General features: G+C 33.3%; 1 protein-coding gene across 4 annotated transcripts in view; it reads left to right on the top strand.

Moving 5' to 3' along the window:
- The window catches only part of COP1 (COP1 E3 ubiquitin ligase), a 165,277-nt gene that overhangs the window by 88,341 nt on the left and 62,965 nt on the right, over positions 1 to 13,971 (top strand). For all 4 annotated transcript variants that reach the window (XM_064478015.1, XM_064478016.1, XM_010992918.3 and 1 more), the window contains 3 exons: positions 10,132 to 10,275; positions 12,617 to 12,725; positions 13,103 to 13,184. In XM_064478015.1, coding sequence (XP_064334085.1) covers positions 10,132 to 10,275; positions 12,617 to 12,725; positions 13,103 to 13,184 — 335 coding nt within the window. The remainder of the gene's footprint in view (positions 1 to 10,131; positions 10,276 to 12,616; positions 12,726 to 13,102; positions 13,185 to 13,971) is intronic.

Genomic DNA, 13,971 nt, shown 5'->3' with positions numbered 1-13,971 from the left:
TAGTACTCATGTAATAACAAATTGTGGTTTGTTCAGCAGACAGTTTACTATTTGTGTCTTCTAAAAATTATTTATCCAGTGGAGCTGAAAAATGCCTTGAAATAAGACGAAAGCTTGCATCATGATTAGCTGTATCATTCTAATCTGGAAACAGGGATGGTTTTCTATCACTAATGATTTTTAATTGTGTTTGTATTCTGTCTCCTCTTCTCATTCCTTTCCATTTTTGTTGATAGCATGTAAAGTTATAAAATGCTGTTCTTTGATTCATCCCTGAGAGGGCTTAATTTGTTGTTCTATTATTTACGTAATTTAAGTTTAATAACTGTAGAATCACAAATTAGATCGTTTTAAAAATCAACTTATTTACATACAATAAAGTGTTAAGTATTAATTTTGGCAATTGTATAGACCACAATCAGAATATAGAACATTTCTAAAAATTTTATTTCCTGCCACTTTGCCTTTAATTTTACCTCTTCCTCCAGACTCCTTTTCCAGGCCACTAGTTACCTGCTTTCTGTCATCATAGAGTAGTTCAGTCATTCTGGAATTTCTTATAAATAGAACTATGCAGTATGTACCCTTCTGTGTCTAGCTCAGCATGTTTTGAGATTCATCCATGTTATTTTTTGTATCACTAGTTAGTTAACTAGTTAATTATTTAGCAATATTCCATTTTATGAATTTTCTATAGTTTGTTTATCCTTCATGTGTTGATGGACATTTGAGTTGTTTCCAGTTGGTGACTGTTATGAGTAAAGTGACTATGAATATTCACACGCAAGTCATTTGGATATTCATATTCATATTTCTTTCTCTTGGGTAAATGCCTGGGATTGAAATTGCTGGGATGTATGATTAGTTTGTGCTTAACATTTTAAGAAACTGCCAAACTGTTTTCCAGAGTGATTGAGTTATTTTAATATTCCAGTCAGCAATGTAAGAGAGTTCCATTTGTCCCCATATCCTCAGTAACACTTGGCATTGTCAGTCTTTTAATTTGTGAGTATGTAGTGGTTTTTCATTGTTGTTTTGCTATGCATTTCCCTTATAACTAATGTTTTTAATGTGCATATTAACCACTTGTATATCTTTTATGAAGCACTTACTCAAATCTTTTCCCCATTATTTTAAAATGAGGTGTTTACTATCATTGAATAGTGAGCAATTTTATGTATTTTGGATATACAAGTCCTTGTCAGAAATACGTATTGATAGTATTTGCTCCCAGTCTGTGGCCTGCCTTTATATTAATAGTGTCTTTCAAATAACATACGTATTTAATTTTTATGAATTCCAGGTAATCAACTTTTTAAAGTGATGTAAGCTCTTTCCTTTAGAAATGTTTGCCTGCCCCAAATTGTGAAGATTTTTCTCCTTTGTTTTCCTCTGTAATTTTAGCTTTTACATCTAAGTCTGTAATCCATTTCGAGTTAATTTTTGTTTAAATTAAACGAAGTAAAGGTTGGAGTTCAGTTTCTCCCCCCGCAGTATGGATATCTGCTTGTTCCAAGCAGCATTTATTTAAATGATGAACTTTTCCCTTGGATTTCTATGTTTAGGATCAATTGAGCTGATATTTATGAGTGTACTTCTTGACTCTCTTTTCTGTTGTATTGATCTGTATTTCTGCTCTTAGACCAGCCCCACACTCTCTTGATTATTGTGTTATAATATGCCTTCGAATCTGATAATGTAGGTCCTACAACTTTGTTACTCTTTTTCAAAGTTGTGTTTCCTATTCTGATTCTTAGCATTTCTACATAAATTTTAGAACAAGAGCCTTTTTTCTTCTCCTGCTGTGATAGCTTGAAAGGATTTATCTAGTAAAAGTCACATTTTCTCTTGTATATTTTTCTTCAGTGGTTTTGTCTACTTGTTTCCGTAGGAAACATGACATAGATTTCCGGTTTGTTAAAGTCTATCTGGCTAATGGATATTTTGAGGGCACGCTTTTATATATTCATGATGAAATTTTTCCTAGATTATACATTTTCCCTCCAGATTAGTCCTCTGCAGTATTGAGTAGTTTCTTTATGTCATGTTATGTTGTTTCTCATGAAGCATCCCAGCAGTGACATTAATGATTTAATATTGCAGTCTTAATTGGTTGCTCATAAATACTTATAGTGGATACAGAACTAAAAAGTTAGGTGTATCTTCTACTTCGATTTCAAAAGTGAAGAATTGGACTTTTACTTGCACATAGATGCTTCCACTTTATTAAATACAGGTAATTCCAAAGAAGACAAAATGTCATACAAGCTTTGGGGACAAGATATATTTTTTTAACTCTTGTTTTTTTCTCTAGTAGATGTTTTAATACAGTCTTTCTGTTAATCTTTACTTCAGAAGTTGTTTTCAGTTTGCCAGAGTTCTGTAATAAACGCCGTCTATCATAGGACACTGTTATACTCTTCACAGAAAGGTGTTTTAGGACAAATGAAGAGTCTACAACTAAATTAATTTATGTGAGTGTAGATTATAACTTGATATATATAGGCTTACATGAGAAAAATTTAATAATCAGAATGTTGATCTTAAGGAGCCTCAAGTTGCATCTTTAGTTTTAAATGCTTTGAGGAGAAAGACATTTTATCACAGTGTAAACTCTTGACATTCACAAAAGGGTTTCAGACTATAGTTTGTCATCCAGTATACGTATTTGTTCTGGCTGTTCAGTGATAGCCAGAGGACACAGAAAAATAAAAAATTTTAAAGTAACTGTTTTAAAGCAAGATCTTGTAGCTTTATGGGATTAAAAACAAAACCAGCCAACTAATGAAAATAATCAAACAAATATATACATAAACTTTAAATGTGGCTTCATTTTAGTGCCTATGAAATAAAATCAAGTATATCCACTCATTCAAGATAGGGGTCAATAAATTAAGACCTACAAGCCAATTTTGACCCATTGCCTAATTTTGTACAGCAACAATCTAAGAATAGTCTTTATGTTTTCAAAATGTTGAAAAAAGGGAATTTTTTGTGACATGTGAAAATTATATGAAATTCAAATTTCAACATCCATAAATAAGGTTTTATTGGAACATTGACATTATTCTGAAATAAAATTAATGAATATTGCAACCTATACACACATTAAAATGTATAGTGACCTATCTCTAAAGGATACATTAAAAATAATTTAAAATAAGATGTACATTTTAATATGTAAATTACTTGATATGACTACATTGGACAATATAATGGACAGATACTTGAGCCTACTTACAATGAATAAGTTTGGGACATTCAGTGACTATTAGAAATGCATGGTTAGTTTGCCTTTATATGTATAATGGGAGTCATTTCTGTGCTCAGATAATTATTTATAGATTTTTTCACTTGCATAAGAATGAGTGATATAAATACTTTTGAATGTATAAAGTAAATTCTGAGATGATCAATGTAATCAATAGGATGGGAAGAGGAAAGGCAAAAATAATTTTGTCCTTTGCTCAATTAGAGACTTAATCTTTTATTTCTTTCTATAGTAACTCATAAAGTCATAAAAATAGCCACTAGACAGCAATACTACAATTCCCATTAATGAGAATAACACAGAAATCAGAAAGAAATCAAATAGTCAGATATTTTTTAATTAAAAGTACAGTTAAAATAATATGTATCACAAAATAAAATGACAAAAGCAAATATGCGCTTGATAAATGTAAATAGTCTAACCTCCCATCAGAAAGGAAATATTTTCATGTTAGATCACAATATGAAGCATAAAACTGTGCTATATGTAAGAGTTCCTAAAATTTGGAGTTATGACTGTAGAAAGTAAGGTTTAATTCTGGCTAGAAATTAAATCTCAGTTTATCTTCCTCCTACCCCCCGCATGCATACACATGTGTGAGCACACGCACACACACACGGCACTTCACGATAATCAAGATTCAGTCCATGATGAAGTTTCAGTAGTTATAAATATCATATATTGGGAAATCCCTCTGTTAACTATAGTATAAAATAAAAGTATTAGTTATATGAGACTTTAAATCAGATCAGATCTTAGTTCATGACAGATCAGACTTAAGTGGACTAAAAATAAAACTATAGAAGCCCTAAACAGCACATAATTAATAAGTTAGAACACATATACAAACATGTATAAAGAATATGACTTCTTTTAAGGTGTCCTTGGCACATCAGAAAATGTACAGAGTCTAAATCATATATGAAATGTCAAGTTACAGAAAATAAAAATAGCAGAGACAGCATTATCTGATTACAATACGGTAAGACTAGACATTTGTAGCAAAATTAGAAAACAGAAAAAACCTAACACATGGAAATATAAAAGCTATTTTGGCAACTTTAGGGTCAAAGTGGAAATAAAACCACTTTGGTGACACTTCTATGTATTAGAACCTATGGGATGCAGAAAAAATTTCTTGCTTTACACACTCAACTAATGAAGAAGTAAGTATGAAAATAAATTAACTATCCAGCTGAAGAAGTTAGAGAAAGAACAAAATAAACCTAAGTAAAGGAGAAGGAAAGTAATAAGGTAGATGTGAAAAAACAAGTGAATTATAGACAATTATTTTCAATCAATGAGCCTCTTAAAACAAATAAAAGATGCACATTTGTTAGCTTAATCAAGTGAAAACTAGGAGAAACTTCAAGTACGTAAAATAAATGAAACTGAGGAAATAACTACAGGTACATTGGAAGAAAAAAAATAAGAAACTACTTTGCTCATGTCTATTGCAAATAAACTTGGGATCTTAGATGATACAGATTATTTTCTAGGAACTATAAATGATCTGAACTGGCCCTAGAAGAGTGAAAATCCACACAGGCTAATTACAATGGGAAAAATAGGGAAAGTTGTCAAATAGAAAATAGTAAACCTCACTGGAAAGGTAGGAGATCTAAAAGAAGAAAAAATTTAAAACTGCTGAGGAAACAAAATTTGAGCAAAGTTAAAGCATATGCCTAAATGGAAAGACTAAATGGAAATGACAAGAAATGACAAGAGTAGATTTGGAGAGAGTGATTCTGAGCTGGAAGATAAAATTTCCAAGAACTCATGGATTGGTAGCAGGAGTAACAAGGAACAGTATGGAGTGCTATAAGTTACGGGAGGTTTTAAGGAGGTTGGAGGGAGAATGGCTGGAAGAAGGCATGGATAGCAAGGAGGACACTGACTTTCATCTCGGCGGCCTGCTTGAACATGGAGTGTGAGAGAGCTTCAGGGGAATTGGCTTTTTCAGGGGAAGCCAAATTTCAGTTCAGTTAAGGTAAATGGGAGCATTCAGAGGCAAAGTTGAGGTTATCAGTGGTAATCTGGGTGGGGAGAGGTTTAGCTTTATTTATCTATAGTAAAAAGATCATGATTTTTGACCTAGCACGTCGTAATCCAGGTATATTTAAGGATATTCTTGCAAGTGTGAAAAATGACACACATAGAAGGGTATTTACTAGTTGCAGCATTGTTTGAAAGTGAAAGACTAGAAAGTAAGTGTTCCTCATTAGACTGGTTAAATTTATGATACATCCATATGTTGGAATTCTGTGCAACCACTGGGAGAAAATTGAGGTATCCCTAATATGAAATGATTGTCAAGATACTGTGTGATGTGAGAGGGAGAGGGCAAAGTGCAAATCAGTATGTACGATACCATCCCATGTGTTTAATTTTAAAAAAGAGTATGAATACATATGAATACATATATGCATAAGGTAACTCTAGAGTGATGTACAAACTGTAACTATTGGTTGTCTCTAGGGAGGTAAGTTGGGTGCTTATTTGGCAAGATTGGGAGGGAGACTTGCTTTTCTCTGTATACTTTTTGAACCATTGCTTGTATACATATTTTTAAAAATAAAATAAGTTTCAAGAAAAGGTTCAAGCCAGGTTATGAAGGATCTTTGCTAAAGGTTGGAGTTTGGATTTTACATGGTTGTAAATAAAGGTAATTATGTGAACAGAGCTGTGTTTTTGGAAATTTTCCCCAATATCAGGCCTTCAAGTAGATTAGAAAAGAGGAAATCAGGATTAGCAGACTTGTAAGGAGGCTGTTGCAATAGCCCAGGTTTGTGTTAATGCATATTTCTGCAAATTTCTCAAATGAGTTCTGGTTTTCCATCAGTGAGGTCCGTGTTTGACAGGTAACAGGCACGCTGGGTATTTGATGGAGGAAGATACTCACGCATCATCCATTTTCTTCCAGTAGGCCTTAGTGATCATTGAGTCCTGAGTTCCTGCGCCATGTTTTGTCCTTGTCCTTTGGAATTTGCATATTTGTGTATCATCTTTCCCACTAATTAGAAAGCTTCTGAGGCTACTTTACTCCCTTTTTTCCTCACTCTGTTTAAATTGTTGCACAGAGTGAATGATATTATTACTGTCATATATAATATAGTAGGTATCATTATGTTATTATTATTTATTTTGCTTTTTATGTATTCCTTGAAGACTGGCCCTTTTTTTTTTTTTCTCATTAAAATGGAAAGTTTTGCACAGTGATTTGAGAGCTTAGGCTCTGGAAGCAGATGGCTTGAGTTGGAATTACCTACTGAACCTTGGGCAAATTACTTAACATCAGTATACCTTAGTTTCCTTATCTATATAATGGAGATTTGAAGATTAAATATATTTTATGTAAAGTGCTTAAGACAGTGCTTGACACATAGTGAGTGTTGTGTTATGGAACATTTCACTGTTATTGTTTGGGGAGAAAGTCAGTTAAATAACATCAATTCTTATTTACTTTACCTGTGTTTGTATTCTTTAAAGATCTGCCTTTTTCTTTTCATTAAAATGGCCAATTTCTGAATCTTTTTTTGTTTCCTTGAAATTATGGTAGCGTCTGTCTCTTGGGGCACACTAACATGGTAATGCATTAGACCATTAACAACTGTGTTCACTTTACATTTTCTTTTGATAAATTGGATTCTAGTATGGAGGGGTACTAATTCGCCTTGTCTGCTAATACATGTTTTATAATTATAAATAATATGACAGACAGCGGGAACACCGACAAAGTTCCCTTCTTGAGATATTGACGTCTTTACATTGCTTTGTGCTTCACTCTACTAGATGTATGCATTAATCAGGTGTCTCGTGTGATCTGTTGCCTTAATGCTTATTCACTTGACTGATGGCCCTTTTGACAAAGAATACAGCCAGTTCCTGAAGCTGAATTATGTTTTACAACTGTTTAAATAAATCACCTTTTTAAAACAGTTGAAACATTCTAAGTGTGAGAGAAAAATGCTGTTTATTTTCATGTGTAAGTAAGTCCCCATTTATATTATTTCTTTAAAAAAGTTTATTTTTTAAATTTAAAAAGTTATATGAAACTGAATTGTTGCAGTTAACTTGTATAAACCACTTGTTTTATTACTGGTGATAGTGGATAGCAGAAATGAATTTTGTGTATCAAGCAGGACTTATAGTTCTTTTTTGAATTTATTTGCACAAGCGCCTTTTCAGCCTAACTCGTCACTGTTTATTATTTTTGTTTGTGTCATCAGATTTCATAATTAGGGCAGCTGAAATACTGTATTGTGAATTAAGAGGCCATCCATTTTGATTAGCTCTGAAAAGCTCTCTGTACCTGGAATGTACATTGTCCTTTTGAGTTTATTCCATGATGTATTTCTAGAGTTTGATTTTATTTGTGTTTGGGAACAGATATGATTAAATTTGTCCAAGATTGGGAACAAATGATTCGGTCTTTGGAAGTACTTAAATTCTTAGTTATATGGAAGGTCTTGCCCTTTTTTTTCCCCCCAATAAAGATAGCTGTTTGTCTTTCTTTCCCTTTCAGCCAACATTTACTAGAAATAATACTATTCTTTACACTTTTTTTAAATCAATATTCCTATTAAAATTTTATTGTTTTTAAACTTCAAAGAACCTCAATATCCCAGAATATTAAAAAAAGGATACCGTGTAGGCTCTTGATATCCTAATATATTAAGAACAAAACATGACCAGAATGTAAGAACACAGTAACAGTAAAGTCAAAACAAAAAGTTAATTTTTTAGTAGAAGAGTTAAGAATGAACTGACATAGCTAAATAATAACCTTTGTTGAAATAAGAGAGCTGTCTTGAATAACAGGGTAACAAGAGAAGAAATAATAGACTTACTTATTTATATTATCAAATCAATTCTTTGACAGCACTTTTATTTATGTGCCAGTTTTCTTCCTGCAGTGTCTTTGGAATTTTAATAAATTACTCTCTAAACTTTTTTATATTAAAAACAAATAGTTGGGAAGTGACATGTTAACTTTTACTGGTACAACATTTGGAATGCTGTTGAGTTATAAGCCATGTATGTTTGTAGGTGGAAGAAAAGTGTTTAGAATAATGTATGTGGTTCTCCCTTGAAGCCTTTAGCAGTACCAAATTTCCTAAGGGTAAGATTTCAGTTCTGATAACTCTGTCTTTTGCCAGACATAGTAATAGACATAGTAATATTTCTCCTTCAGTGGCATAAGGCTGTGGGTATAAATTGAGTTAGGATAGATGAGTAGTTGCCATCAATACAGTTAATGCTGCTTTAGAGTCCGCAGGACAGATAACAGTAGCTCAGACAGCAGTTCAGTTGAGATTATTGTACAAATAAATCTATTGCAGTGCTACATAGTTGTATTGGAGGGCGCATTGGCTGAATTGTGCAATAGTCAATGACATTTAATGAAATTCCTTTAAAATTTTTATAAAATTAAGGAAGGATTTAAAGCTATCATGAAAAATGAGCATCTCGATGTGTGTTTTAATGGGAAATATTCTTAATGTGTACTTTTCTTTATTCATTATCATCAGCTTAGCAGAGATTCTTACTATATTATTAACTAACTGATTATTAATTTTTTGGTAAAAGGTTATCACAGGTAATCTATAAAGAAAAGTACGTCATGTAGATGTTTGTGTGCGTTTAATGAATGCTTGAAATATGCAGAATACTAGCGTATCGTTTTAGACATTTACAAGATGGCTGACTTTGGGCTAGTTACTACAGTTCTAGGCCTCTGTTTTCTCATGTGTAAAATGTGGATGAATTAATACCTATCTCATTGAGTTATTATGAGAATTAAATGAGTTAATATGCACAGTGGGCATAGTGAGTGGTCAGGGAGTTATCCATAATTATTATGTAATTAGTTGAAGATCAGTGAGAACTCATGTATTGTCTAGCCTTTTAACTAAGTTCTAGAAAGGACGCTTACCTCACTGAGAAATAATGTATGTGATGATTCACTTTACTTTTAATTCCATTAGATCACTTAGTATTCTTGCTGATTATATAACACCTTTATTGAGACTCCCAAGTTAAGATCTGTAAAGGGGAATAGTCTTGTGCTCTGCTAAGTAGCTTTTTCTGGAACTTGTATAAAAAGTCAGTAAGAGAGGGGTGAATTCCCTAAGTAACTCTAAAGGAAGAGAGATGTTTAGCTTTTCCCTTGTTTGTTGGTGGTTTAAGGAATCTGTATTGGCAGTTAATAAGTCAGAGATCATATTTGATTGGGAGATTAGAGATGGACTTGGGGAAATGTAATGATAATTTAAGATTCCATTTTTATTGTGTATTTTACCCTTTTGTCATCACTCCTTCCTTAATTGCTTCAGTAATTCAGCTTGTATACTGACTCATTAAAATGGCATGAAATATTGTGAAATTCTGTCATCCTCACCAAATGGTAAGAAGGGAAATAGCTAGAATTTATGAGAAGATTGATTGACAATTCTCTTTTGATGTATTTTTACTATACCAAACCACTAAATCTTTCCTCACTACTCAAACAGTATAACTCTGTTAGCTTTGACAGTTGGGTATGTTGTAATATGGTTATTAAAACTGAATTGAAAACTTGTCAAGTTTCCAGGAACAAAAGAACCACCCTAAGCAGAATTGTGTAGCTGTACACAGTTGGCCCCCACTTGTCATTTTACATGTCTTGATAATGACTTCATCTGGACATAGGGCCTAGTACAATTTGAGGGCATTTCAAGCAGATCTCTTATCCTTGTAGACAGGATCACTTTAGAAGTAGGGGAAAAAAAAATTCTGAAATGTTGTCATTGTAAACATCACAAGGATAGGTAAGTGGTGCTACTGACTGCTTACAAGTATGTGTGTATTTTTTCCCTTAGTATTGAATTTGACCGGGATTGTGACTATTTTGCAATTGCTGGGGTTACAAAGAAGATTAAAGTCTATGAATATGACACAGTCATTCAGGATGCGGTGGATATTCATTACCCTGAAAATGAAATGACCTGCAATTCCAAAATCAGGTATTTACATTATTTTCTTGACATAACACAGTGTGTATATAATAATTAGTATCTGTAATTAGTATGAGTTTGTTATTTTACCTTTTCATGAGACTCTTACTCATTCATGGTGAACACTATAATTATATACGGAAGATACATCAGAATATCTTTTTTATAAATACTGGTTGCTTTCCTCTCTGGGGGTTAGTAGTTACTGTTTTTCTATTTGCCAAATGAAAATCCTTTCTTTCCCTTAATCAAGTAAAGGTCTTTATTGTGAATGGCCTTTCACTGGGTATTGGATAAAGGATTCCGGTAGCCCAATAAGTAGGGTCTCAAAGTCAGGAATTTTTCCTCTAGCATGCACACATCTTTAAATATAGTTGTTTAGAGTTTTAAGAATTCTTTTCACAAGAACATTCTGCTTCTTTCCATGAAGGCATAGCATTTGCTTCATGTATTTGAGGGTAAAGTTAATAATGGGTGCTTTTTAAACCTGGAATACTGTTTAAAATGCAGGAACTGGACCCTACTTATGATCTGTCCCCCAAAATCTTAGAGGAATCCTAGAATCTGCATATTTGAAACAGTCTTCCTAAGCTAGTCTCATAGCACTGACTTAAAAGGGAGTAATGTAAGGAAATCACTTAATAATAAATTTATTCAGAACTTTGAACATTTTCCAGTCATCCCTGTACCATTTTTATCTGGATGAATGACACATATAGTATGTGAGTATAGATGGTTATTTTAATAATGTTAATAATATAGCAAGTATTACAGTCTTTTTATAATTTATTTGTTATAGCTTTCCTTTTTGTTTCCTAATTTACTCATTAAAATGATAGACTGATAATGCTCATTTGTCAGTGGTGCTCACCATCATGAGTCTGTTACAGTTATTTTGTCCTAAGTGGAAAGAATACAACATGATTAAGTCATCATTTTGTTGAATTCTTACGTATAGGCATTATCCTAAGTGCTTTGTCTTAAGCAAACAGTTAATGCCCCATTTTATACACAAGGAAGCCGAAGCACAGAAAGGTTCATTAACTTGCTTAAGATTGCACAGCTAGTTTGTAGATGAGTCTGGATTCAAGCAGAAGTAGTTTGGTTCCAGCATCTGTACTCCTAACCTTTTCATACTACAAATAGAGGCCATAATGGTAATACCTATTTCATAGGATTGTACTTTAAGTAAATCCATGTAATACATTCAGTACAATACTTGGCCCATATCAAGAATTTGTAATAAATGTTACTGTAATGAAAATACGGGCTAGAGGGGTTACTTTTTCTGTCTTGACATATGTGAAAATAAGACAATACTTTACGGAACCTTGGAGTAAAGGGAGTAAACCGTTCAAGGCTGAAAACTGTGGGTTTGGGGCTGAAACTACCAATATGTAAGCGTGCCTGAAAGCAGTTTGGAGTACACCAGTTGTGAAAGGGAACTAAATTACCCAAGGCCACAGCTAGTACGTGGCAGATCTGGAGTTTAAGCTCAAGTCTATCTAAAAATCCACAGCTCTTAACTGTTTCATATAATTTCTCCCAGAAATTGCAATAAGTATATTTACATGTACAGATGAATTCTTCCAATCGCTAAAACTTATCCTTGACTGCAGCTAGTAGAGAGCAAAAAGACTTTATTGTGTTCAAATGCTTGGACGTCATGTAGGTTAATTGCTTTGCATTCTAAGTGACTTCTTCCTTCATGTACGTTAGCTTTACTGTATGCATGATGAGCATATGTGTCTAGCCAAAAACATGCATTTTTAGATGTTGCATTCTCAATTTTGGAACATCTGAGGATACCTAAAACCATAAAAGTTAAGAGTTTAATTCTAACAGTTAAATGCTTTTAATTGGAGTTTCAGTCATACACTTATGTTATGATTTGTATATAAACACAGAAACCCAATTCAAACTAATTTATTGGTTTATATGATTCGGCACAGCTGGATCCAGGGGCCTGAACAGTCTGGTTAGATCTCTGTCATTCTGTCCTGGAGTGCTTTGTGCCCCCTTGGCCTCTGTTATCTTCATTTATTGGCATGCTCTCCTCACACGTTAGAGATGGCCAGCAGCAGCTTTAGGCTCATCATATCCATCTTGCAGCTCCTGATGAGAGTGAAAAATGGTTAAGGGTCGTGACTTGGTAGTTTCAATAGAAAAATCTGGGAATCATTTGATATCTTTCTTCCCGGGTGTGTTGTGAGCAGGATGATGATTGTGAACTCATGTAGACCACTTTAAAAGGGTTCTAGGCTTTCTGGACACATCAAAGTGCTTTTTGTGCCTGTTGTTATTTATTTCTATGTAAAGTGAGGCTTAACTATATATTCCTTTCTTTCAGCTGTATCAGTTGGAGTAGTTACCATAAGAACCTGTTAGCCAGCAGTGATTATGAAGGCACGGTCATTCTGTGGGATGGATTCACAGGACAGAGGTCAAAGGTCTATCAGGTAAATAAGGATACTAGTTACTTGGTTAAAGAATCACATCTTTTACCTTCTTAATAATTGTAGAGCTTCATGTGCTTTATAATTACAAATTTAAAGTCACTGTTTAGGATTTTTGTAGACCTGTGGAATGCTTTTCTGAAGCATCTCTTTAGACTGTTTGCATTTGTAGAATGTATCAAGTGAATTTCCAAAAGCAGTAATTTTAGTAAATGTTTGTATAAAAACTTTAGGAGCTGCTTTGCATCTCATTTGATTTCCGAGCCAGTTCTTTCTCCCTCTCATAGCAGTAAATTTGTGTCATTTGTTTGTTTGTTTTTTGCTTTATTTATTTTAAGATCTATAGTCTGTCTGAGACTTTGTCTTCCTTCTACATCCAGGAGCATGAGAAGAGGTGTTGGAGTGTTGACTTTAATTTAATGGATCCTAAACTCTTGGCTTCGGGTTCTGATGATGCAAAAGGTATTTGAATTCCATCCCCCAGCTTAATTCTTTTTACTGGCAGAGCTGCAGATACTTACTGAAACCCATAGCAATCCTTTGTGGTTACTGATTATTCTAAAAATAATCTAATAAGCACAAAAATCTATTTTTCTTTTGGAGTGAGTGAAAAATGAATATACTGCATCTTCATTATAATAATGTGTTCTGGATTCATGCCACTTGGTGACATTTTTATAACCGGTTCCTTTGTATATACCATCGAATGAATTTTTGTTGAAATATTTAGACATTTCTATACTTTGAATTATATTAAATTTCCTGTGTGTATTAAAATCTTTTAGTGAAGTTTGTCACGTCACGTTTAAGGCAAAAATTCTGCATCTCTTTCTGCCAATTTAATTGACCTCTCTTCTATTTTTCCTTGTAGATCCATCTTTACTATTCATTCTTTTCTGTTTTCCTTATTGTCTTGCTTTAGCCTGGTTCTTCTCATCATTAGATTTATAAAGCCCTGTTAGAAGATTTTTTTTATGTTTCGAGTTAGTAGCCTTAATTTCTTTGCCCTTCCCTTCTTTTCCTTCACGTAACTTGCAGACTGGTGACGGATAAGCAAGGTTAGCTCTAACGTTGAAAACTTCATTTCACAATGATAGAGCTATTCTGTTCTATAAAAGTCAAGTGGCATGACTAGACAACGCCCCAAAAAGTTTTGGATTAACAAGTAGCAAGTTGTTTACCCACAGTGTATGTAGATTGGAATACCTTCCTTCTTGATTGCTTTAAGAAGTTATCTTTGAATTTCTAA

The sequence above is a fragment of the Camelus dromedarius genome, chromosome 23 (assembly GCF_036321535.1).
Source record: "Camelus dromedarius isolate mCamDro1 chromosome 23, mCamDro1.pat, whole genome shotgun sequence".
Taxonomy (NCBI): Eukaryota; Metazoa; Chordata; class Mammalia; order Artiodactyla; family Camelidae; genus Camelus; species Camelus dromedarius.
The sequence above is the reverse complement of the archived record's forward strand: the minus strand, read 5'-3'. Positions and strand labels throughout refer to the sequence as shown.